This window comes from Heteronotia binoei, unplaced genomic scaffold (genome assembly GCF_032191835.1).
Source record: "Heteronotia binoei isolate CCM8104 ecotype False Entrance Well unplaced genomic scaffold, APGP_CSIRO_Hbin_v1 ptg000334l, whole genome shotgun sequence".
Classification (NCBI taxonomy): Eukaryota; Metazoa; Chordata; class Lepidosauria; order Squamata; family Gekkonidae; genus Heteronotia; species Heteronotia binoei.
In genome coordinates this window covers 240226-264115 of record NW_026800018.1, presented here as the reverse complement: position 1 = coordinate 264115, position 23890 = coordinate 240226, and the positions used below count along the sequence as shown (strand labels likewise).

Genomic DNA, 23890 nt, shown 5'->3' with positions numbered 1-23890 from the left:
ATGCTTTGAGCCAGCATGCCTCTGCTGAATGGACCTTAGAACTGGTGCCTAGTGAGTACTCTAACCTGGGAAGCCACAGCCAAAGGGGGATATTACACTGACGAGCCATTGCCAGTCTGAGTAGGGGAAGAAGCTTTCAATGCCCAGGGATTTCATATTTTCCTAAGTCCAGAGCATTTTATATTTTTGGTTTATATTTTTAGTTTCTGCTAAGATCCTTGTGCTTTCTTCTTGATTTATTTTTAAAATTGCATTGCCAAATCCCACTATTCCCTTACCTTTCCATTTTAAACAAAACATTGCAAGAGTTTAAGCATGTTTCTATTTTATGTAAAAATAATATCCTTAATTGTGTTTCTCTGTATCCTTTATAAAGCTTATATCTCCACTACCTGGCATTACATTTTATGATATGCGTGGCCTGGCCCCACAATGTCCTATTTATTCACAAATGGCCCTCGTAGCAAATGAGTTCAACACTCCTGTGTGTAAGGTGTGAGGCTTGGAAGACATATTTTGGAGGCATGATGTGGAATTGAATCCTAGCTACAAATGAAGTATGTCAATTTTTCCTTCCATTCTAGATCAGTCTGCTGAAGTTCAAATAGGAAACCCCTTCTTGTTGCTCCAGCAGAGCCCTTCTCTGTTGCTGTCCCAGCTCTTGTTTGAGAGGCAGGTTTCTCCAGACAAGTAAGTGGTTTTTAGACACGCAGTTGATTAGAAGCTATTTGTTTTGTTTTGTTAAATGAGTTCCATTTCAACTTGCATTTCAAAAGTAAAACTACTCAATAACTATTCTGTGGCTGCCAAGACATGGTTATTCCTGAATGGTTTGGGAAGTTAGTTGGGGCACTTTGTCTCCATCTTCTCTTTGACTTTGACATGAAAGGTGGTGATAGGTTTGTGTTGCATTCCTTTGTATAACCATGGAAAGGTTCTTGGAGGTACCTCTAAATTCCTCACTGAAAATTGTCTTTTCATGAAGTCTGTTTCTGTATACTAGAGAATCTAGGGGTCAAATTAGTAAAATATGATATTATAGCTGTTCTCTTCTGACCTGACTGTGATGTGTACTGATGGGTGCAAGCACAGCTCTCTGGGGTAAATGGCAACCGCTAATAATGTTTCAGGTTAGGAAAATGGCATGGGAGGCATGACACACACATGGGGGAACATTTGCTCACACAACTCTCTATCAAAGTCAGATTGGCATAACTTGGACAGTACATGTTGCAAATGGCACTTTGTAGTTTGACCCTAACAACTACAATGGATGTTGAGTGTGGTCTGCATGTTCATCTGTTATCCTTACACCTGGGTAACATTCAAACTGTGTGAAGTCCCATGACAGAATCTTTCTGTCTACTCTGTGTACACAGAGTAGTAGATAGTAGATAGGCTGATAGACAGTGCTGGGGAGGAGCCTGTGGTCATGGTGCATGTTGGCACCAACGATGTAGGGAAATGCAGTCGTGAGGTCCTGGAGAAAAAATTTAGGCTGCTAGGCGGGAGACTTAAGGCCAGGACCTCCAAGGTAGCCTTCTCAGAAGTGCTACCTGTTCCACGTGCAGGGCAAGAGAGACAGGCACAAATTAGAAGTCTCAATGTGTGGATGAGACGATGGTGTAAGGAGGAAGGGTTTAAGTTTGTTAGGCACTGGGATGCTTTCTGGAACAAGCGGGAGCTGTACAAAAGAGACGGTCTCCACTTGTCCCCGGATGGAACCAGGCTGCTGGCGCTTAAAATCAAAAAGGTGGCAGAGCAGTTTTTAAACTAAATCTTGGGGGAAAGCTGACAGGAGATGAAATGTCTCTGGTTTGGGAGGACTCATCTCAAAGAGATGAAGGGTTGGCTGCTATTTTTCTACTGGTTAGCGGATCAGAGTTGTCCACTGTGATGGTGACAAACAGTATGGACTGTCTGCCAGAGTCTCGAGGTGGCAGGAGGAAGGTGGCGGGCCTAGCTTGCCTGGGAAATTATAGATGTTTGTATGCAAATGCTAGAAGTGTTCAAAGTAAAATTGGTGAATTGGAATGTTTAGTGTTGGGAGAAAACATAGACATTGTGGGAATTTCAGAAACTTGGTGGAATGAGGAGAATCAGTGGGACACGGTGATTCCTGGATATAAGTTATATCGGAAGGATAGGGAGGGAAGGGTTGGCGGTGGGGTGGCTCTGTATGTCAGAGAGGATATACGGTCCAGTAAGACTGAGGTCAGAGAATTAGATTCCCTTTCAGAAATGCTTTGGGTCGAAATAGAGGGCCCAAAAGGAAATTTAACTATGGGAGTTTGCTATCGCCCACCAAATCAAAAGAGAGAGGACAATTATAATATGATGGAAGGCTTAAAGATAGCAGCTAAACATAAAAACTGTGTCGTAATAGGTGATTTTAACTACCCGCAGATTGATTGGGTCAATATGTGTTCTGGTCGAGAGAAAGAGATTGGGTTTCTTGATGCTCTCAATGACTGTGCTATGGAGCAGATGGTCTCAGAACCTACTAGGGGTGGGGCGATCCTGGATTTGGTCCTAAGTAATGCTCAAGACTTGATGAGAGATGTAAAAGTGATTGCGCCACTTGGAAGCAGTGACCATAATGTTATTGATTTCACCATTTGTATAAATAGGGAGTTGTCCAAAAAGACCGCCACAACCACGTTTAACTTTAAAAGGGGTAAATTCTCTGAGATGAGGAGGCATGTGAGGAGGAAACTGAAAGGAAAAGTAAATACGGTCAAATCCCTTGGGGAAGCTTGGAGACTATTTAAAACTATAATCCTAGAAGCTCAGATAAAATACATACCACAAGTTAGGAAAGGCACAAACAGGCATAAGAAAAGGCCTGCATGGTTAACAAACAAAGTAATGGAAGCTGTAAAAGGTAAGAAGGACTCCTTTAAGTGGTGGAAAACCAGTCCAAGTGAGATTAATAAAAGGGAACACAGGCTGTGGCAAATCAAATGCAAGACTGTGATCACGCAGGCAAAAAGGGACTATGAGGAGCATATTGCAAAAAACATAAAGACCAACAATAAAAATTTCTTCAAATATATTAGAAGCAGGAAACCAGCCAGGGAGGCAGTGGGGCCCTTGGATGACCATGGGGTAAAAGGATTACTGAAGGAGGATAGGGAAATGGCTGAGAAGCTGAATGCATTTTTTGCCTCCGTCTTCACTGTGGAAGATGAGAACATTTTGCCCGCCCCAGAACCACTAATTTTGGAAGGGGTGTTGAAAGACCTGAGCCAGATTGAGGTGACAAAAGAGGAGGTCCTACAACTGATAGATGAATTAAAAACTAATAAGTCACCGGGTCCGGATGGCATACATTGAGTTGAACTTGTGGATCTTCTAACAAAAATCTGTAATCTTTCATTGAAATCTGCCTCCGTTCCTGAGGACTGGAAGGTAGCAAATGTCACCCCCATGTTTAAAAAGGGTTCCTGAGGAGATCCGGGAAATTACAGGCCAGTCAGTCTGACTTCAATACTGGGAAAATTGGTAGAAACCATTATTGACAGAATTAGTAGGCACATTGATGAACACGGGTTATTGAGGAAGACTCAGCATGGGTTCTGTAAGGGAAGATCTTGCCTCATTAACCTGTTACATTTCTTTGAGAGGCTGAACAAACATGTGGACAAAGGAGACCCGATAGATGTTGTTTACTTTGACTTCCAGAAAGCTTTTGATAAAGTTCCTCATCAAAGGCTCCTTAGAAAGCTTGAGAGTCATGGAGTAAAAGGACAGGTCCTCTTGTGGATCAAAAACTGGTTGAGTAATAGGAAGCAGAGAGTGAGTATAAATAGGCAGTCTTCGCAGTGGAGGACGGTAAGCAGTGGGGTGCCTCAGGGCTCAGTACTGGGTCCCATTGTCTTTAACTTGATCATAAATGATTTAGAGTTGGGAGTGAGCAGTGAAGTGGCTAAGTTTGCAGATGACACTAAATTGTTCAGGGTGGTGAGAACCAGAGAGGATTGTGAGGAACTCCAAAGGGATCTGTTGAGGCTGGGTGAGTGGGCATCAACGTGGTAGATGCGGTTCAATGTGGCCAAGTGCAAAGTAATGCACATTGGGGCCAAAAATCCCAGCTACAAATATAAGTTGATGGGGTGTGAACTGGCAGAGACTGACCAAGAGATAGATCTTGGGGTCGTGGTAGATAACTCAATGAAAATGTCAAGACAGTATGCGATTGCAATAAAAAAGGCCAACACCATGCTGGGAATTATTAGGAAGGGAATTGAAAACGAATCAGCCAGTATCATAATGCCCCTGTATAAATCGATGGTGCAGTCTGATTTGGAGTACTGTGTGCAGTTCTGGTCGCCGTACCTCAAAAAGGATATTATAACATTGGAGAAAGTCCAGAAAAGGGCAACTAGAATGATTAAAAGGCTGGAACACTTTCCCTATGAAGGAAGGTTGAAACGCTTGGGGCTCTTTAGCTTGGAGAAACGTTGACTGTGGAGTGACATGATAGAGGTTTACAAGATAATGCATGGGATGGAGAAAGAGAAAGAAGTACTTTTCTCCCTTTCTCACAATACAAGAACTCGTGGGCATTCGATGAAATTGCTGAGCAGACAGGTTAAAACGGATAAAAGGAAGTACTTCTTCACCCAAAGGGTGATTAACATGTGGAATTCACTGCCACAGGAGGTGGTGGCGGCCACAAGCATAGCCACCTTCAAGAGGGGGTTAGATAAAATATGGAGCAGAGGTCCATCATTGGCTATTAGCCACAGTGTGTATATGTGCGTGTGTGTTTGTGTGTGTGTGTGTATATATATATAAATTTTTTGCCACTGTGTGACACAGTGTTGGACTGGATGGGCCATTGGCCTGATCTAACATGGCTTCCCTTATGTTCTTACTAGCTGTTCCCATATAATTTTGCCCTGCATGGCAATAAGGAAGCCCTTGCATTAAGCTTGGAATCTGCACATTAATTTGTGTTCATTCTGTACACGATTCATACAATTCCTAGGGCTTTCTTCCTTTTTAAGCTGAATAAAAAAGAGTTTAAAGAGAAATCTGCACAGTGGCTCAGGAGAAGGATGTGTATAGATTCTCCCTTCTACAGCAAGGAGGTAGTGGAGCTGAGCTGTACTTTAAAAACTGCATAGAGCAGCCGATTTCCCCCACCCTTGCCCTTAAAAGGGCTTTCCCCTAATTTCCCTGAAAAGTTTCACTGCGCAGCTACAGCATGGCTTGTTAGGGAAACAAAGTGAATGTGGCAACTATGTGTGCATTAGGGGCATATGAGGGAATAAGACTGACTGCAGCCCTTGGACTAAACTTACTTGGTTATATCTGTTCTATTTCTGTAACCTACAGGGTGTCTCTGCTCCTGGCCAAAGAAGAACTGAATTTAAATGTTCAACAAGTGATAATTCACTATTGCTGTGCGGCACTGCCTCTGTGTAATACCAGGCACAGCAGCCAGACTAGATCCCTTTTGACCAATATAAGCAGCTTAGCCCATCTCCATGCATATCACTGTTTGCCTGATGTTGAGATACCCGTCCACAATCCAGCCATGGACTCTGAGGATACTTCAAGCCATTCTTCTTCCTCGCTGGCTGAACTGAACCAGCACATGCTCACAGCTTCCTCCCTCTCTTTCTTGAAGTCTCAGTCAACATTAACAGCCACCGTGGCTTGTCTGAGTGCATCAGATGTTCAGAGAGCCCCCAAAACAAGCCTGTCATGGATAGAGTTCCGAGGCAAGCGTGAAGTTCCCTTGTCCATGGAACAGATTTCCAAGGAATGTGAAGTGTTGCTAAAGGAATTCCCATTTTTGGAGAGTTTTCTTCTCACTATGAGCAAACCCTTTGAGGACCTTCCGGATGAGCGAAATAGGCTGGCCAGTGGTCTCTGTGGCAAGTCCTACATCTCCTTGCTATTCATGGGATTGCATTCAGTCAGAGCTGTTGAAGTGTTAATGGAAATCTTTGAGCAAGCACTCACAGCAGGCAACTGGCTCAGAGCCCTGAAGGTCTTGGATCTCTACTGCCAGGATATGGAACAACTGGTTACTGTGAGGGATGCCGTACTGAGTTGTGCTGCTGCCAGTGGTAAATGTTTTCTTCGCTTATAGATGACACCTTGAAGAGTGAATTGCAAGCTAGGGGCTTCATTCATCTCTGTGGAGAAACAAAAAAAGCATGTTCTGTCCTCCCTTCACTGCAACTTGTTTTGAGTGCGGTGACAGTTTATTTTACTATTTAAGGTTTTAACAGTACTAACTTTATGTTGCTAGGGGGTGTAATGGCTCTATTAAAATGAAGGTTACATTTAGAGGAGATGTAATGACTATTAAAATGAAGTTTGTGAGTTCTTTGGGTTGAGCTTAATGCACAATTTGTGTTGAGGTAATATCCTCTCTGAGGTTAATAGGAATGATCTCTATATAAAGGTTATGTCTCCAAAGCAGACTTGGAGGCATAAAGTGGGAGGGGGAGAAGAAGAGAGGTATAGAACTTTTTAAAAGAATACAGAGTTTTGGGATAAAATATGACAAACACCAATATCAAGACAGGAAAATGAGCAAGTATACAGTAGTGCTATTGTCACTATATTTTGGTGTGAAGTTAGTTTCTGTGATGCTGGATTAACACTGTGCAGCTGAAGTGTACGGAGTGCAGAAATTGGGCTTTTGTGCTTTCCAGATCTGGAAGGTTGGCAGCATCTGTTCCGAGTGAGGGATGCTATGCTGAGGAGCAGGCTGGCCTTGCGTTGTCTGGATAGGTGGCCCCTGAAGGCTTGTCTGGACATTTTATCTTACTGCACCTGTGATCCTGAGGTGTCTGAAGAACTCAAATCTGATCTGCAGAGCAAGACAAGAGAACTTCAGGTTTACCAAAAGGTAAATATTTTTTTCCGAGATACCTTGGCCACTTTTCCATTGGTGAATGTGGAATCTTCCTTCCCCATGAATTAAACCTCACTTGCTTTTGGAAGATATTTTAAAATCCATATTTCTTCAAGAGATGGTGGTAACTCCCAAGCATTTCTGGTCCTCGTGGTCTAAATGGAAGTAGAAATAATTGACTCTAATGTGAGACGAGTATTCTCAGGTGATGATCTATTTTATGGATACAGGCCATTCAGAATCTGTACAGAGTAGGTGGGTAAAATAATTACTTGGAAATAAATTCCAGTGGTTTCACTAAGCTTACATAGTAGTTATACAAGCATGTGAACTGCATGCTGTCACATAAGCTTTGTCCCACTTCACAATTCTTACATTCAGAAATCTTATCCCACAATTGGTGTTTCCTAACATAAAGCTGTCCATAGATTTGTTGAACTAACGCAATTGACTACTAGTCCCCTTTAGAGATGGGCACAAACTGGTTTGTCACAAATTTTAACTTGTTTGTGATTTGCAAAGTAATGTTCATGAACTGCTTTCTGCTCTTCATGAAAAACACCTGTTTGGTTTAAGAGCCATTCAAACGAAACAGCTGAGTGGTGGCCCCTGCTGCTCAGGTGCTTGGAAACCTCTGCTTTCTGCTGCCAGGGTTTCAAACAGCTGAGCACTCAGCTGTTTGAAAACCCCTGCTTTTTGCTCCCTGCAAAAATCTACAGGGAGCAGAAAGCAGGGGTTTAAATTTTAAAGGCTCATGAACCAATGCAAACTGATTCAGTTCACAAACTGGCATATTGGTTTGCAGTACAGTTCATGGTTCAGCCATGAACCAAAATGCAAATGTGCAGTTTGTGCGCATCCCTAGTCTCCTTTTATGAACATGTAATATGACAGGTAGATGTTAAACACAGAGCTCTGTATGGCACAGCTTCTTATTTAAGATGGTTTAAAAATTTGTAAAGCCAGAAATAACAAATTTAGATTTGAGTCCAGTAGCACCTTTAAGAGACAAACAAAATTATCAAGGTATAAGCTTTTGAGAGTCCAAGCTCCTTTTGTCAGATAGACGATAGAATATGTGAAAGCTTATAACCTGAAAATCTTGTTGGTATCTAAATTGCTACTGGACTGCAGACGTTTCTCATACTAATGACAAAGCTATTTTATTTATTTCATTAGATCCTAAATCTACAAGACATCCCTGTGTGGCTTGACTGGCAGGATCTCAAAATAGCTTGTGTTGATAATCCTCAGGCCGTTCTGGGTGTGAATCTGGAGGCAAAGGTAGGACTAATTCTTTTACTATTTTCCTTACCTTGTTGAGTAGACAAGTAATTTCCCTCTATTGAAGAGTCAGCTTGTTAAGTTTACAGAATAAAAACAAAAACCAAACTTGCATTCATAATAGTATTGCCTGTACAAGGAAGAAGATACTTAACTGTCTCAAATATGTCACATTACATAGAGAAGTCCGGTTTGCAAAAAATAATAATAATGATTATCCTGTTTTAATATTTTGTAAGGAAAATATGTTTGAGAAATGATAAATAAGATGCTTCAGTTGTATTTAACATTTTATAGGCTGCTGTCAATATATGTGTTGAAATATGGCTGAGAGGGGGACTTTTTGTATGGCTATATGAAAACTGCCAATTTGGGTTGTGTTTGGTTTTTTACCTAGATGGTCGTGGGGTACTGTTCATATGTTTGTGTCTGCAAGGATGGTTTATAAGAAATACTAATTATGTAACTCTGAAAAATCATTGTTTAGAGATCTGGTTTAGCAGGTATGAACATATCTGTTAGGGAGCAGGGGTTATTTTGTAGAAAAATAGGTGGTGGAGCTCATCCAGGAATTGTTATGCAGCTGCACCAACTATTCAGTGGACCAGGTGGGAAGGAGGAGGTGGAACTCTCAGAAAGGTTCAGGAGCTGCATTCCTGTGAGCTCCTGCTGAATCTGAGGCTTGATAGGGAGGATAGCAAAAGATTAACAAACACATCTGAGAAGATGTGGAAATCGTAAGAAAAACCTGGAAATTTAAACAAGATTATATGTTGATGTTACCTTTGTGTTAAAGAGATGGTTCTGTATGTGATTTTCTTCTGAAGATTGTTTGGGTTAATAGATTTTTTTATATTTGCTGACTGAGCAAAATGGAATTACTAAAAAACTTTGGTTTTTATCCTAGGAATATGAGTTATGCGAAGAATGGGGTAATCTGTATCCTATTCCAAGAGATCAGTTAATCAGTCTTCACCAGAAGCATCTCCTTCACTTATTGGAGATGGGAGACATGGAGAAGGCCTTGCTGGTAACCATTTTTTTTAAAATTTAAAATAAGCTTTATTGAGTTTTAATATTCTAGTTACATCCAAAGCTATGAGTTTCAAGCTGCTTACACCACATAATGTCAGATCCCCTAAAAGGGAAGATCTTTGTTTGTATACATGCATGACAAGCTTATTAATGACAATAACCAGTACAAACTAGTAAACAAATAGAACAACTATAATGATTACATTCGTTGGCAACATTAAACCAATTGCACAGTTGATTTAGTTAAAGAAAAGCAGGATTACAGTTAAATATAGACTCATTCACACTTAATAGAAAGCAATAGGAAGCAAAGTACTTATGCGGTACTTTGAGCTCAGGTATTTGATTAGATTGTATAAACTAAAAAAAACCAAACCATTTTTCTAGAAATGTGTCTTCCTTGTTTTCAGAATAATCCATTTTAACTAAATTTGATGCTATTTTATCCATCACGACTATATCCCATATCGTTGAGTACCATTTACGGATTGAGGGGACTGCCTTAGATTTCCACATTTTAGCTAATAACAATTTAGCTGCAAAAAGAAGTAAAGAAGTGATTTCTTTTCTAGTGCTAGGTACATTTTGGTGGACCAGTTATTTAGCAGAATCGATTCTGGGGTCAAAGGAAGCTTAACCTGTACAATTTTTTCAGTAATAGATATGACCTGCTTCCAAAAATGTTGAATTCGTGTACATTCCCACCAACAATGCACTAACGTACCCCTTAGCTTACAGCCTTTCCAACAATATGGGTTAGATGATTTCTTAGCATAGTACAATTGCAAAGGAGTCCAGTACCATCTAGAATATAATTTAAACTGCAATAGTCTCAGATTTAAAGATACTGTGTGAAGTAGTTTAGATGCCCAAATATTGACCCAACTTTCTTCCGAAAGCGTATTTTTGCAATCTTTGTTCCATGCGTTTTTTATCGCTGTAGTCTTTTGCCAATTTGAATAACTAAGTGCCTTGTAAATTATAGCTATTAAACCTTTTTACTTTGGGTATGTGTGATGATAAAGCTTTTTCAAACGCGTTTAGAGGCCTACACACTGAAGAGATAATGTTTGGATTATGCAAGAAGTGATGAATTTGATTATATTGCAGCCAATGTGAAGAAAAATTATAACGTCTTACCAACTGATCTTGTGAGAGCATTTTATTATTTTGGCATACTTGCAACAATCTAAAGATACCTTTTCCCCTCCACGATAAGAAGGAACCAACATCCCTGCCAGCAGGGAACCATGATTGGCCTAAAAAAGAGGCTATGGGAGATACTCCAGGTACAAGTATATGATGGTATTTATCCCAGAGTTGCAAAGTGTGGGAAAGATAGGGATTAGAGGTTACATAGTGCGGTCTGTCTTTGGAAGAGTTCCAGATAGTTTCATGTAATTGGTCGGGGAGAAGATATGACTGTTCAATATGTACCCATGCTCTGTCTCTGAGGGGAGATGCATAATAAACAATATTTCTCAACTGTGCTGCAAGGTAGTAATTTTCTAAAATAGGGAGAGCCAAACCTCCCATGTCTAAGGGTTTTGTGAGAACTGGATAAGCCACACGATGTTTTTTATGATCCCATGCATAGTCTAGCAGAAGATTTTGCCATCTTTTGAAATCCTTATGTGAAATGGCTATAGGCAAATTTTGAAAAAGAAATAAAAACCTTGGCATTATAAAGACTTTAATTTGTTCCACCTTTTCCAACAAAGATAAGTGTAGTTTGTTCCAGGTATTCAAATTGTTTTTTATAGATGTGATGAGTGGGCCAAAATTGACCTTAAAGATATCTTTAAGTTCTAGTGGAATCATTATGCCGAGGTGTCTTAAGTACTGACGTTATCCATTTAAAAGGATATTGGGTCTTAAGATGGGATTCAAGTTTGCCTGATATATAGGATAAACTTCAGATTTGACAAAGTTTATAGTAAAACCTGAGACTTGTTTGAATTTTTCTATAGAGCTCTTTAACTGTGCCAGTGACTCAGAGGGATTAGAGCAGTAAAAAACTGCATCGTCTGCAAATAGGCTGTTTGTGACAGTCGGGGCCGATTTGGATTCCAGTAATTTGAGGGTTGGTCCTAATTGCATGAGCTAGGGGTTCTAGGGAAAGAGCAAATAAAATAGGGGAGAGAGGGCAGCCTTGTCTAGTCCCCCTGGAAAGCACCCAGTCTGGTGACCTGCAGTTATTCACTGCAATACAAGCTTTGGGTTCATTGTAGAGGGCATTAATAGAGTTTAAAAAGTTGGGACCAAAGCCCATGTGTTGTAAAGTTGCTTTCAAGAAAGGGATTTCTACTTTATCAAAAGCCTTTTCGGCATCCAGGGACAATAAAATGGAATCAATTTTTTTAAGTTTACAAAAATGGATAACATTGAGTGACTTTCTAATATTGTCTGAAATTGATCTGTTAAGTATAAACCCGGATTGGTCAGGATGCACATAAATGGAGATTATTTTATTGAGTCTGGCTGCTAATACTGATGAAAAAAATTTAAAATAATGATTTAAGAGGGATATTGGGCGATAAGAAGCTGTGTTCAATTTGTCTTTACCAGGTTTGTGTAAAATGATAATCTTCACCTCTTTCCATGTGTTTGGAATACACCTGTTCTGCATAACCTTATTGCAAGTATCAACTAAGGGTTGTATTAAAGAAGGCAAAAATTTCTTAAACAACGCAATAGGCAATCCATCTCTACTCGGGGCTTTGTTATTTTTCATGTTGGCAATGACTTGTTGAACCTCAAAAACTGTAATCGGTTGGTCCATGAACTTAATATGTTCCTCTGACAGTTTGGAGCCAAAGGTTTTTTTTTTTTATATTTATTTATTTATTTTACACTATATTAAGACATACAACATATAACACCCAGTGTCACTTTTCTCCACACCTCGTGCATTTCGCCATTCGTAGACCTTTAGTTGTCCTTCTCATATCCTAAATGCTATTAACAAAAACTGACCACACTCGCTCGAATTTCGCCCCCTGTCCTTGTCGTACACAAAATACTTTTTCATGACATGCCAGTTGTAACATTTCATCTTTCCATTGTAACAGAGAGCCAGAAAAAGGACCTTTCCATTGTCTTAAAATGATTCTTTTAGCTGTTATCATTGCCCGACATAACAACATTTTCTGTTCCCTTGTTAACCCCCACAGTGCCGGAACATAATTTAAAATATATAATGTCAAAGGAAACCGACACTGTAGGTTCAACACACGTTTAACATATCGAGTAATCTGATACCAAAATTCTGATAATATTGGGCATTCATATAACATGTGTTTTATGTCTGCCTCTAAGTTATTACAGCGCCAGCATCTCGAATTCGGTTTCATACCACGTTTATAAAGCCGCATCGGTGTCCAATAAGTTCTAAAAATAATCTTTTGATGTATTAATATTAATCTTAGTTCAAATGCCGTTTTCTTTACATTTTGACAAATCGCTTTCCATTGCTGTGGCAATAAGGCGCTATTCAGCTCCACATTCCATTTATGTCTTAATTCAACCAGCTCATGTACATTTTTTATTAACAGCTTATTATAAATCTTTTTCCGACCATCCTGTTCATGTATTTTATCAATTACTGCCTGTAGTATCTCTGGACACTCTGGAGCAGCCAGTGCATCTGGTCCATATTGCGCTCTTAATAAATGTTTCAGTTGATAATAACACCAAAGCTGGTTATTCTTCAAATTAAATTTCTGCAAAAATTCCTGATTAGCTAGAAACTCATCCTGAGAATTTTTAATTTGATCTAATGTAAGTATACTGGCATACATCCATTGCTTCCATTTAATTTTCTGACCCCCAATTTTTACTAAAGGATTGTCCCACAATGTCATTTTTTCATGTGAAAATCTTTCAAACTGTAATCTAGCACTTAATCTTTCCCAGGCCGTCCTAGTCGCAACAATTGCAATTGGTATTTCATTGTCCCTATTTACAAACTGAGACCCCAGAGCTTGCCAACCCAATATTGGATTAATAGCCGCAGTTTCCAATTCACCCCAACTTATTTCGGGTAATCCAGTTCGCCAATGCTTAATCATAGATATCATATATGTCCAGTGATATAACTGTAAATCTGGCAGCCCAAAACCGCCCTCTGAAATCGGAATCTGTAATCTCTTTAAAGAAATTTTCACACTTCCTGCACCCCATAAAAACATTCTAATTAACTTATCAATTCTCCTAAACCAGTAAGCGTTAATTACCACATGTAAACGCCTAACTATATAAAACAGACGCGGGAGGACATTCATTTTTAAAGCATTAATCCTGCCCCATAATGACAGTGGTAGCTGTCCCCATCGTTGCAAGTCCATCTCCACAGCAGACAGTATATTTTCCATGTTAATTTGAACAAACTTCTTAACATCCTTCGGGATCTGTATACCCAGGTATTTTAAACTTTCCGATTTAATTTGAAATTGCACACTAATTTCTTGTGATAATGGGGTTCCCTTACCAATTTGCAATAGCTCTGATTTATTCCAATTAATTTTGTACCCTGCCACTTTACCAAATTGGTTTATAATTTCCATAGTTATCCGCAGTGACTTTTCTATGTTAGTAAGCATTAATAAAATGTCATCTGCGTATAGCAAGATTTTATATTGGTACTCCCTAAACTTAAAACCCTGAATCAACCCATTCTGTCTAATTGCTAAGGCTAGTGGTTCTAGGGCAAGATCAAATAGAAGTGGTGAGAGCGGACAGCCCTGTCGCACTCCTTTTTGCAGTGAAATCACCTTAGATATCGCACCATTAACTTTTATTCGCGAGGTAGGGTCATGATATAATACCCGAACCCAGTTAATAAAAATAATTTGGAATAGCCATTTGTTCCATTATAGCTATCATATAATCCCTAGGGATTTGATCAAATGCTTTTTCAGCATCTAGGGACAGGATTGCCATTTGCTCCTGAGTATCATTATATAAACTAATCAAATCCGTAACTAACCTAATATTATTAGTACCTTGCCTATTTTTAATAAAACCTGCCTGGTCGCGATGAATCAGCGTAGGGATGACACCTTGCAACCTCGTTGCCAAAATAGTAGCAACAATTTTTAAATCTACATTCAACAATGAGATTGGTCTGTAGTTTGTACATTTTGAAGATTCTTTCCCAGGTTTTAAAATGAGCGCTATTAATGCATCACCCAGGTGATTTCCAGGTTGATTCACATGAATCCAATATGTATATAATTTGAGGAGTTTTGGAGCTAGTATATCACTAAATTTTATGTACAAGTTAGTCGTGAACCCATCGGGCCCCGGGGAGGTCCCTGGGGCCAGTGCGCTAATCGCAAACTTAATTTCTGCTAACGAAATTGGGGTGTTCAGCACTTGTTGTTGTTCCTGTGAAAGTCTAGGGATTGTTATATGTTGTAAAAATTGATTAAGATTCTGCTCATTTATTGGCATTGGGGCTTTATAAAGCTCTGCATAGTAGTTTTAAAACTGCTCTGCTATTGTTGAGGGGGTTTTATAAATCTGGCCTTGTGCGTCAATAATCTGTGGTACCCAGTTACTTTCTATCTGTTTTTTCAGCTGAGCCACCAATATGCGACTAGGTTTCTCTGCTAATTCCCACCTTGTCTGTTTCATGTTAAACAGAATGCTTGATGCCTTATAAGTTCTGAGGGTATTCAACTCTAAACTGACCTGCTGAATCTTCCTATATTGATTAATAGTTGGGGCTTGGTACATAACTTCCCAAAGGTTATTCAGTTGTGCCTCCAGAGTTACCTCTCTGTTTGCTGCTTCTTTCTTTTTAAAAGCAGAGTAGGCAATAATCCAACCTCTCAAGGTTACCTTTAAGGCTTCCCACAATGTAATGTAGCTTGATACTGTACCTTCATTCAACTCCCAAAAGTGTTGTAGTTCCCTTATGAATTGTAAGCAAAATTGTTCATCATTCAATAGCTGATTATTAAACCGCCATATTGCCTGACTTTTAAATTGTTTGTTGGTTTCCATTTCCAAAATAATCATATTATGATCTAAGAAGGAGCTGGGAACAATCTCACACTTCTCTACCATACCTCTCAATACTTTAGGAATAAAAAAAAAGTCTATACGACTTGCCGTGTTATGCCTTGGGGAGTAATATGAAAACGCTTTCATATTTTTATGGGTTTCTCGCCAAGGATCTATTAAATTCAATTCCTTCATAGCACTTAATATTGCTTCTCTATTACTCCTAAGGCCTGCTTTGATCTAGGACAAGATCTAAGGTTACGTTAAAATCACCAGCCATATAGAGAAACATATATGATTTTCCTAACAAATATCCGAATATTTTATGAAAAATGTCTGGGTCCTCCATGTTCGGCCCATATATATTGATCAGAATGATCCTCTGTCCTTGGGCATACCCTTCTACTATTACAAACCGCCCATCTTTATCTATCTCCACATGTTCTTTTACAAACCCAACTTTCTCACCTATTACAATAGCAACCCCTCTAGCGTTAGTGCAATAGCTTGTCATGAATACCTGGTCTGTTTGTTTTCTCTTAAGCCATTTTTCTTCCCCTGTGACCAGATGCGTTTCCTGGAACATCCGAATATCTATAGTTTCCATTTGTGGTAAGGCTGCTATCATAACACGTTTTTTTGGGGAGCGCATTCCCCTAACATTTAAAGATAATAATTTAAGCATTTGGGCACATAAGCTTGTAATTATAACATTGTCTCGGTATAGCGAAATGTGACATATGTGACCCACCACCCATCTTTACCCTCACCCACACTATAGGCTCCCACAGGTCAAACGTGCTCTTTAATTCGAACCTCACTCCATATCCTAACTCTCAGGGGTATCTAGATAATTATACCATCCTATTTATATCTCTATCACTTTACTTCATTATACATAATTCTATAATTTGTAAAGACAGAAAAGAAAAAAGAAGGCAAAAAAATAAAAAAAAAATACCCCTTCCCCTCCAAACCCTATCTATACTAATGTATTATTCACTTATATATATGTAGGTGATTTTTTTTTTAAACTTTCTATTTCTTAATTTCCTCATAATAATTCTAAATACACTCTAAGCACTACTTATTCCCTCATTAGGTAACACTTCTACAATATGTCCACAACAGAAAGATATAGTACTGAATACACTTTACTCCCTCACCCCCCCCCCCCCACCCACACACCAGCTGTAATTTGATCCGGTCTACCCAGGCTGTTCCTTAACCATCGCCATCTGCAACAAACTCCGTACTATTACCCGGCCATCTAGTCTTTCAACAGTGCTAAGTGTCCATCCTGGAAGGCAAAGTTTTCTCTGGTAGAGGCAGTTTCTGCAGGAATTCCTCCGCCGCACGGGGAGTTTGAAAAGAGTGCCTAATGCTGTCTTTAATTATAATACACACTGCAGGATAACGAACAAAGCACTGTAAGCTTCTCTCGCGTGCCATTCTCTTTGTTTCTTTATAAGCCAGCCATTTTTTTAATCTTGCCGGACTGTAATCTGAGGAAATAGTCATCTTAGTAATAGTTCCAGGGGCAGAGGCAATTGCTCTACCGGCGTGAAGAACCTCATCTCTGTTAGCTGTTCTTAAAAAAACAACCACCAGTATAGTTAATGGGGGGCCATTACGTTGGGGGCGATTCCATTTATGTATCTCCCGTATGTCGAACTGGTAATCCCCCGGCATCTTTAACTCCTTCCTAAACACGTTCTCAACATGAGTAATTAGTTCCTTCCCCCCAATGTTAGGTACCTCCATTCCAACGACACGTAGATTGTATCTGCGTTGCCAGGCTTCAAGTGCCTCCACCCGAGTGCCTGTTTCTTCCATAGTTTTTTGTTGTTCTGTTAGGCTTTTTTCCATGTCAGCTATTTTTGTTACATGTTGCTGTAATAAGGCTTGGGTATTTGTTGCAGAGTCTTGCAATTTTTGCACCATTTCTGGGAGTGGGGTGAGCGTCTGCAAGCATGCCACCACCTGCGTCATTTTTGACACCAGCTCATTTAATGTCGCCGCCATTGTCTCCAGTGTTGGAGGGGATGCCGGGGTTGTCTGGGACATGCTCGTACCTTCTCCTGCTGTTGCTGCTGTTGCTGCAGAGGCTTCTGCCACGGCTCCTTGTAATTCCTCTCCTTCCTCCTCCTCCGTTACAGCATTTTTATCCGTGGTTTGCTTCTTTCTTTTCCTGTGGGAAGCTGACATAAGCGCTTTCCCACACCGCAGCAGCAGGTTTCTGTTTGTAAGACCACTTATCAGAAGAATGATAAATAGCTCGTTAACCCCCGCGTTTTCTCGCTTTCCAGTTACTTAGTAATTCATCTTATATATAATCTCAATTGCAAGCACGCGGCGAGGAGCTATATTTCCTAAATAACGGGTTTCTCTTGAAAGTTTGCCGGAGCGACAGCCGGAGACTGCTTACTCACTCCATCACGTGACCGGAAGCCCAGTTTGGAGCCAAAGTTGATATCTCTTAAATAATTACTAATTGAAGATTGATGTGGGTTAGAGGCGGTATATAAGTTGAACTTTAAAAGGGGTAAATACACTGAGATGAGGAGGCATGTGAGGAGGAAACTGAAAGGAAAGGTACATACGGTCAAAACCCTTGGGGAAGCTTGGACACTATTTAAAACTATAATCCTAGAAGCTCAGATAAAATACATACCACAAGTTAGGAAAGGCACAAACAGGCATAAGAAAAGGCCTGCATGGTTAACAAACAAAGTAATGGAAGCTGTAAAAGGTAAGAAGGACTTCTTTAAGCGGTGGAAAACCAGTCCAAGTGAGATTAGTAAAAGGGAACACAGGCTGTGGCAAATCAAATGCAAGACTGTGATCAGGCAGGCAAAAAGGGACTATGAGGAGCATATTGCAAAAAACATAAAGACCAACAATAAAAATTTCTTCAAATATATTAGAAGTAGGAAACCAGCCAGGGAGGCAGTGGGGCCCTTGGATGACCAAGGGGTAAAAGGATTACTGAAGAAGGATAGGGAAATGGCTGAGAAGCTGAATGCATTTTTTACCTCCATCTTCACTGTGGAAGATGAGAAGTGTTTGCCTGCTCCAGAATGACTTATTTTGGAAGGGGTGTTGAAAGACCTGAGTCAGATTGAGGTGACAAGTGAGGAGGTCCTACAACTCATAGACGAATTAAAAACTAATAAGTCACCGGGTCCGGATGGCACACATCCGAGAGTTCTGAAAGAACTCAAAGTTGAACTTGTGGATCTCCTGACAAAAATATGTAATCTTTGATTGAAATCTGCCGCCATTCCTGAGGACTGGAAGGTAGCAAATGTCTCCCCCATCTTTAGAAAGGGTTCCAGAGGAGATCCGGGAAATTACAGGCTAGTCAGTCTGAATTCAATACTGGGAAAGTTGGTAGAAACCATTATCAAGGACAGAATGAGTAGGCACATTGATGAACACAAGTTATTGAGGAAGACTCAGGATGGGTTCTGTAAGGGAAGATCTTGCCTCACTAACATGTTACATTTCTTTGAGGGGCTGAACAAACGTGGACAAAGGAGACCCAATAGAAGTTGTTTACCTTGACTTCCAGAAAGCTTTTGATAAAGTTCCTCATCAAAGGCTCCTTAGTAAGCTCGAGAGTCATGGAGTAAAAGGACAGGTCCTCTTGTGGATCAAAAGCTGTCTAATTAATAGGAAGCAGAGAGTGAGTATAAATGAGCAGTCTTCGCAGTGGAGGACGGTAAGCAGTGGGGTGCCTCAGGGCTCGGTACTGGGTCCCATGCTCTTTAACTTGTTCATAGATGATTTGGAGTTGGGAGTAAGCAGTGAAGTGGCCAAGTTTGCAGATGACACTAAATTGTTCAGGGTGGTGAGAACCAGAGAGGATTGTGAGGCACTCCAAAGGGATCTGTTGAGGCTGGGTGAGTGGGCGTCAATGTGGTAGATGAGGTTCAATGTGGCCAAGTGCAAAGTAATGCACATTGGGGCCAAAAATCCCAGCTACAAATACAAGTTGATGGGGTGTGAACTGGCAGAGACTGACCAAGAGAGAGATTTTGGGGTCATAGTAGATAACTCACTGAAAATGTCGAGACAGTATGCGATTGCAATAAAAAAGGCCAACGCCATGCTGGGAATTATTAGGAAGGGAATTGAAAACAAATCAACCAGTATCATAATGCCCCTGTATAAATCGATGGTGTGGTCTTAATTGGAATACTGTGTGCAATTCTGGTCACCACACCTCCAAAAGAATATTATAGCACTGGGAAAAGTGCAGAAAAGGGCAACTAGAATGATTAAAGGGTTGGAACACTTTCCCTATGAACAAAGGTTAAAACGCTTGGGGCTCTTTAGCTTGGAGAAAAGTCGACTGCTGGGTGACATGATAGAGGTTTACAAGATTATGGATGGGATGGAGAAAGTAGAGAAAGAAGTACTTTTCTCCCTTTCTCACAATATAAGAACTCGTGGGCATTCAATGAAATTGCTGAGCAGTCAGGTTAAAATGGATAGAAGGAAGTACTTCTTCACCCAAAGGGTGATTAACATGTAGAATTCACTGCCATAGGAGGTGGTGGCGGCTACAAGCATAGCTAGCTTCAAGAGGGGGTTAGATAAAAATATGGAGCAGAGGTCCATCAGTGGCTATTAGCCACAGTGTGTGTGTGTATTGGCCACTGTGTGATGCAGTGTTGGACTGGATGGCCGTTGGCCTGATCCATCATGGCTTCTCTTATGTTCTTATTTCATGACGAAAACATCTAAGCAATTTATAAGACACATAGGCATCTGAATGAAGTGCTGCTTGTGAAATTAATTGTTACTGGATGGTAAACTATGGGACATGTTAAATCAAACATTTTTGTTAATTTTGTTTGTTTGCTTTTTGAGGATTCCTGTTTTTAAAATACTTCAGACAAATGTCCAGTATTAACTGCAGATGGCATCATGCTAGAAATTGGTGGATTACGTTTTCTTTGTAGTGTCTGCTGCTACTTTACAGTAGAAGATACTGAAGTATGTTCAGAGCCTTGAAGTACCTTAGACTTCTAATATGCTATTCCTTTAGTATTTTAATGTCTCAACTGAATCTCTGCAATTTTAATCTTTTTACAGCTCTTACAAAGAATAGAAGAACCAGACATTCAACTTGTCATAAGTGAACAGTGTCTTGATAAACATCCCAGCTTGGCAGCTTCTCACTTTCTTGCAGATTACCTCACAACATATTTCTACAAGCACTTAACAGCAATGCGCCACAATGAAATTCAGGCACTCTACATAGGATCAAAGGTAAGCAGGAGCCAAGTTCTGAGCAGTATTGCTGAATTTTAGTTTTAGTATAATAGAGTTTATGTTCCAAAAAGATGGGTGCTGATACTGGGTTTCTACAAAAACCTCATAAGAACCTCAGACTGTTTGACCTCCTGGCTTACCACACTGTTGAATGTTTTTCCTTGTGTAACTGTATTCCTAAATTTGCTTCCTCATAACCAGTACAGTAGCCAATGCAAGAAACCCTCAGAAATAATGAAATCCCCACATTTTTGTACTTATTTAGGGCCCTTCTCATAGTACTATCCCCTTCTCTAGTCAAAAAGTGGCAAGCAGATCTAACCCAGTTTATATGGTTGTACAAGAAAGCAAGAATTAAACTCTCTACCATCTGTGGACCTAAAATTAAAGGTGGACTGGCTTGTCCAGACTTCCAGCTATACTACAAAGCCTCAGTTTTGGCGACCATAGTTAAAACACTTTATATGTGGCCCTCGCCTGAATGGACCATAATAGAGGAGGTCCATATGCCCCCAAGAGATACTACGAATTTCTTTGGCTTCGGAAGTCAGAAACACCTTGTTGGCAAATTATAAACCCATTCATTAAGGCCACACTGCATGTCTGGGACCAGGTAAGGCATGGGTTGGTTCCTGACATCTCGATCCTATCAACTTTTATGAGCCAACCATGGTTCCCCCAAGCTCAACTTCTGAATACTTTTTTCCACTGGAAACGCAACTCCCTAATCTACCGATTTGATATCCTGTCCAAAAACAAGATCATCCTAGCCAAAGATTGGCTTGACAAGAAACTTCACACACCGTCCCTTTGGTTTGAATACTTCCAGGTTCATCACCTTGTACAAAACCCCAAACTTCGTGATGCCCTCTCATTCCCACCAACTGAGTTCGAGTCTGTAGTCTAAAAACAAAATACAAGGTTTAATATTTTGCATTTACCGCATTTTATCACTCAAGAGCTGTCATTCCCTTCCATCCTTCTCCAAGCTCTAGCATAGGGACTATAATATAACTATTACACAAGAGCAGTGGGATTCCATCTGGACATTAGAGGCTACTTTCTCTGAATCAATTAATGTATCCCAGCAGAATTACAAGGTTTTGGCAAGGTGGTACTTTACTCCACTTAGTTTATCTCATTCCTCTCCTTCTTACTCTCCTTTCTGTTGGCGTAACTGTGGGATTCAGGCGTCGTATCTACACTGTTGGCAGAGTTGTCTGGTGGTTACAGCCTTTTGGAAATCCGTCCTAGCTCAAATGAAGGAGATCACAAATTTTTCTATTCCAGACAGACCTGATCTCATTCTGCTCAATAACTGGTCTAATGTATCAGTTAAAAAGGTAAAGATAGTCCCCTGTTCAAGCACCAGTTGTTTCCGACTCTGGGGTGACGTTGCATCATGACGTTCTCATGGCAGACTTTTTACAAGGTGGTTTGCCATTGCCTTCCCCAGTCATCTACACTTTCTCCCCAGCAAGCGAGGTACTCATTTTACCAAATTTGTGATTTCCTTAAGCTCAGACTGCAGTACTGCAGCTTTACCACTCTGTGCCACGGGGCTGCTATAATGTATTGGTTTCTTCACCGTTAAAATCACTAATAAGTCACCTTCTGACAGCTTCTAAGACTATCATAGCCCAAAACTGGAAACGCTCCACCCCTCTGCTATTAGACTCTTAGATTTCCAAAATCTGGGACCACATTATGGAAAAGATAATGGTTGACATCGACCTTAAAGACCCCTACCAAGCATTTGAGAACTTTTTTGCAGTTTGGCATCTGCTTCTTGAAAAGCTGGACTCAGATCCAGCCTATACCTGTTCTTCTAGTAAAAGTAAGATTTATAAAGAATTATTCACGTACTGATTGCAGCTACAAGCCAGTCATTTTGAACCTCCACTAAAAATTTGCACAACAGTTCTTGCACTTTAAAGAGATTTTTTCTTCTAGTTTAAACGCTTAGTATGAAAAGGAGGAAATACCATGGGCGTACACAATTTACTGACTACACTTGTAGTTGAGTCAGTTTGAAAGCTATGCGAAACATGGAAGGGAACAGAGGTGGGTGGGAGGATGAAACTATGTTATAATTTTCAATGTACCACTTTTGTACAACTGACAAAGCTTTTAATAAAGTTGTTTATTTCCACACACACACCCCCAAGAAAAAAAGAAAGAAAAGAAATAATGAAAGCCAATCCCACAGTATAAGACCGAAAGGATATGTGTCATGATTCAAGCACAAGTCCAGCACACAGCAGCTTTCTTCTTCTTTAACTTCTTAGGGTGTTGTGGTCAGCCTCTGAAGTAGCAATTCTTCTTTGTCTTTTGTGCACAAGGTGTTGCTGACTCTTCCTGAGGCTTACCGTGCTAACTACTCTCACCTGTCTTGCAAGCCACTGCTCATGCTAGAACAGCTCCTGATGAACATGAAAGTGGATTGGGCTGCAGTGGCCATACAGACACTGCACCAGCTCTTGGTTGGGCAGGAGATAGGTTTCACTGTGGAAGATGTTGATGCTTTGCTTTCCAAGTATGCCGAGAAAGCCCTCGATTTCCCCATCTCATTAAAAGAGAAAAGATCAGGTGACTGTTTAAGAAGTCTCTGCTGAATGGAGGTATTTCTGCAATGTTAAACCTATTGTCATAGATCCTGGAGGATACATAGGGGAATGCTGATTCTTGCTGTTCTGATTGTGATGTGTTCTGGGAATCTAGATTTGTCCTTGGGGACTTGCTTTCAAGGCCTCAGTGCTGTTGTATTTTTCCCCTCTGACCCTATTCTAGCCAGGTGTACTTATTGGCACATAGTGTTGTAGTTCTGTGGCCAATAGGCACAGTAGAGCCACAGACAGGATATTTCTCTAATCCCTCACACCTTTGTGCCAGAAATCCAAAGTAGAGCATTCCTGAAAAATGGTTGTCCAGCCTCTGCTTGAAGACTTCCAGCAAGGATAAGCTCACTATCCCCCTAAGTAACTGTTCCATTTTCTGTGCCCTCTCACCATTAGGAAGTTTCTCCTTAATACTCAGCCAAAATATCCCTTCCTGTAACTTAAACCCATTACAACTACTCTTCATCTCCAGAACAACAGAGAACAAATCTTGGCCTTCTTGCATGTTGTAGCCTTTCAGGTATTTGGAGAGTGTAATCGTTTCTCTCTCCTGAGTCTCATCTTCTCCAAGCTAAAAGTACCCAGGTTTTATTAGTATTTATGGGGCTTATGGCCACAAGGTGGGCTTCATGGAACCCCCACATCAGCCAAATTTTGTTATTTTCTTTGCACTCTTCTAAAAATATGTGTAGGCAAAAGCATTTCAGGAAGAAGAACATTAGAAGTTCTGGTATGGTTAAACTGCACAGTTTCTGGTCCTACCCTCTGTTGCTTGAGTGGA

General features: G+C 40.3%; 1 protein-coding gene across 1 annotated transcript in view; it reads left to right on the top strand.

The window, feature by feature from the left end:
- The window catches only part of LOC132590603 (zinc finger FYVE domain-containing protein 26-like), an 87953-nt gene that overhangs the window by 26278 nt on the left and 37785 nt on the right, over positions 1-23890 (top strand). The window contains exons 19-25 of the mRNA XM_060263558.1: positions 585-690; positions 5344-6083; positions 6678-6874; positions 8060-8164; positions 9072-9194; positions 20312-20488; positions 22834-23080. Of these exons, the coding sequence (XP_060119541.1) occupies positions 585-690; positions 5344-6083; positions 6678-6874; positions 8060-8164; positions 9072-9194; positions 20312-20488; positions 22834-23080 (1695 nt within the window). The remainder of the gene's footprint in view (positions 1-584; positions 691-5343; positions 6084-6677; positions 6875-8059; positions 8165-9071; positions 9195-20311; positions 20489-22833; positions 23081-23890) is intronic.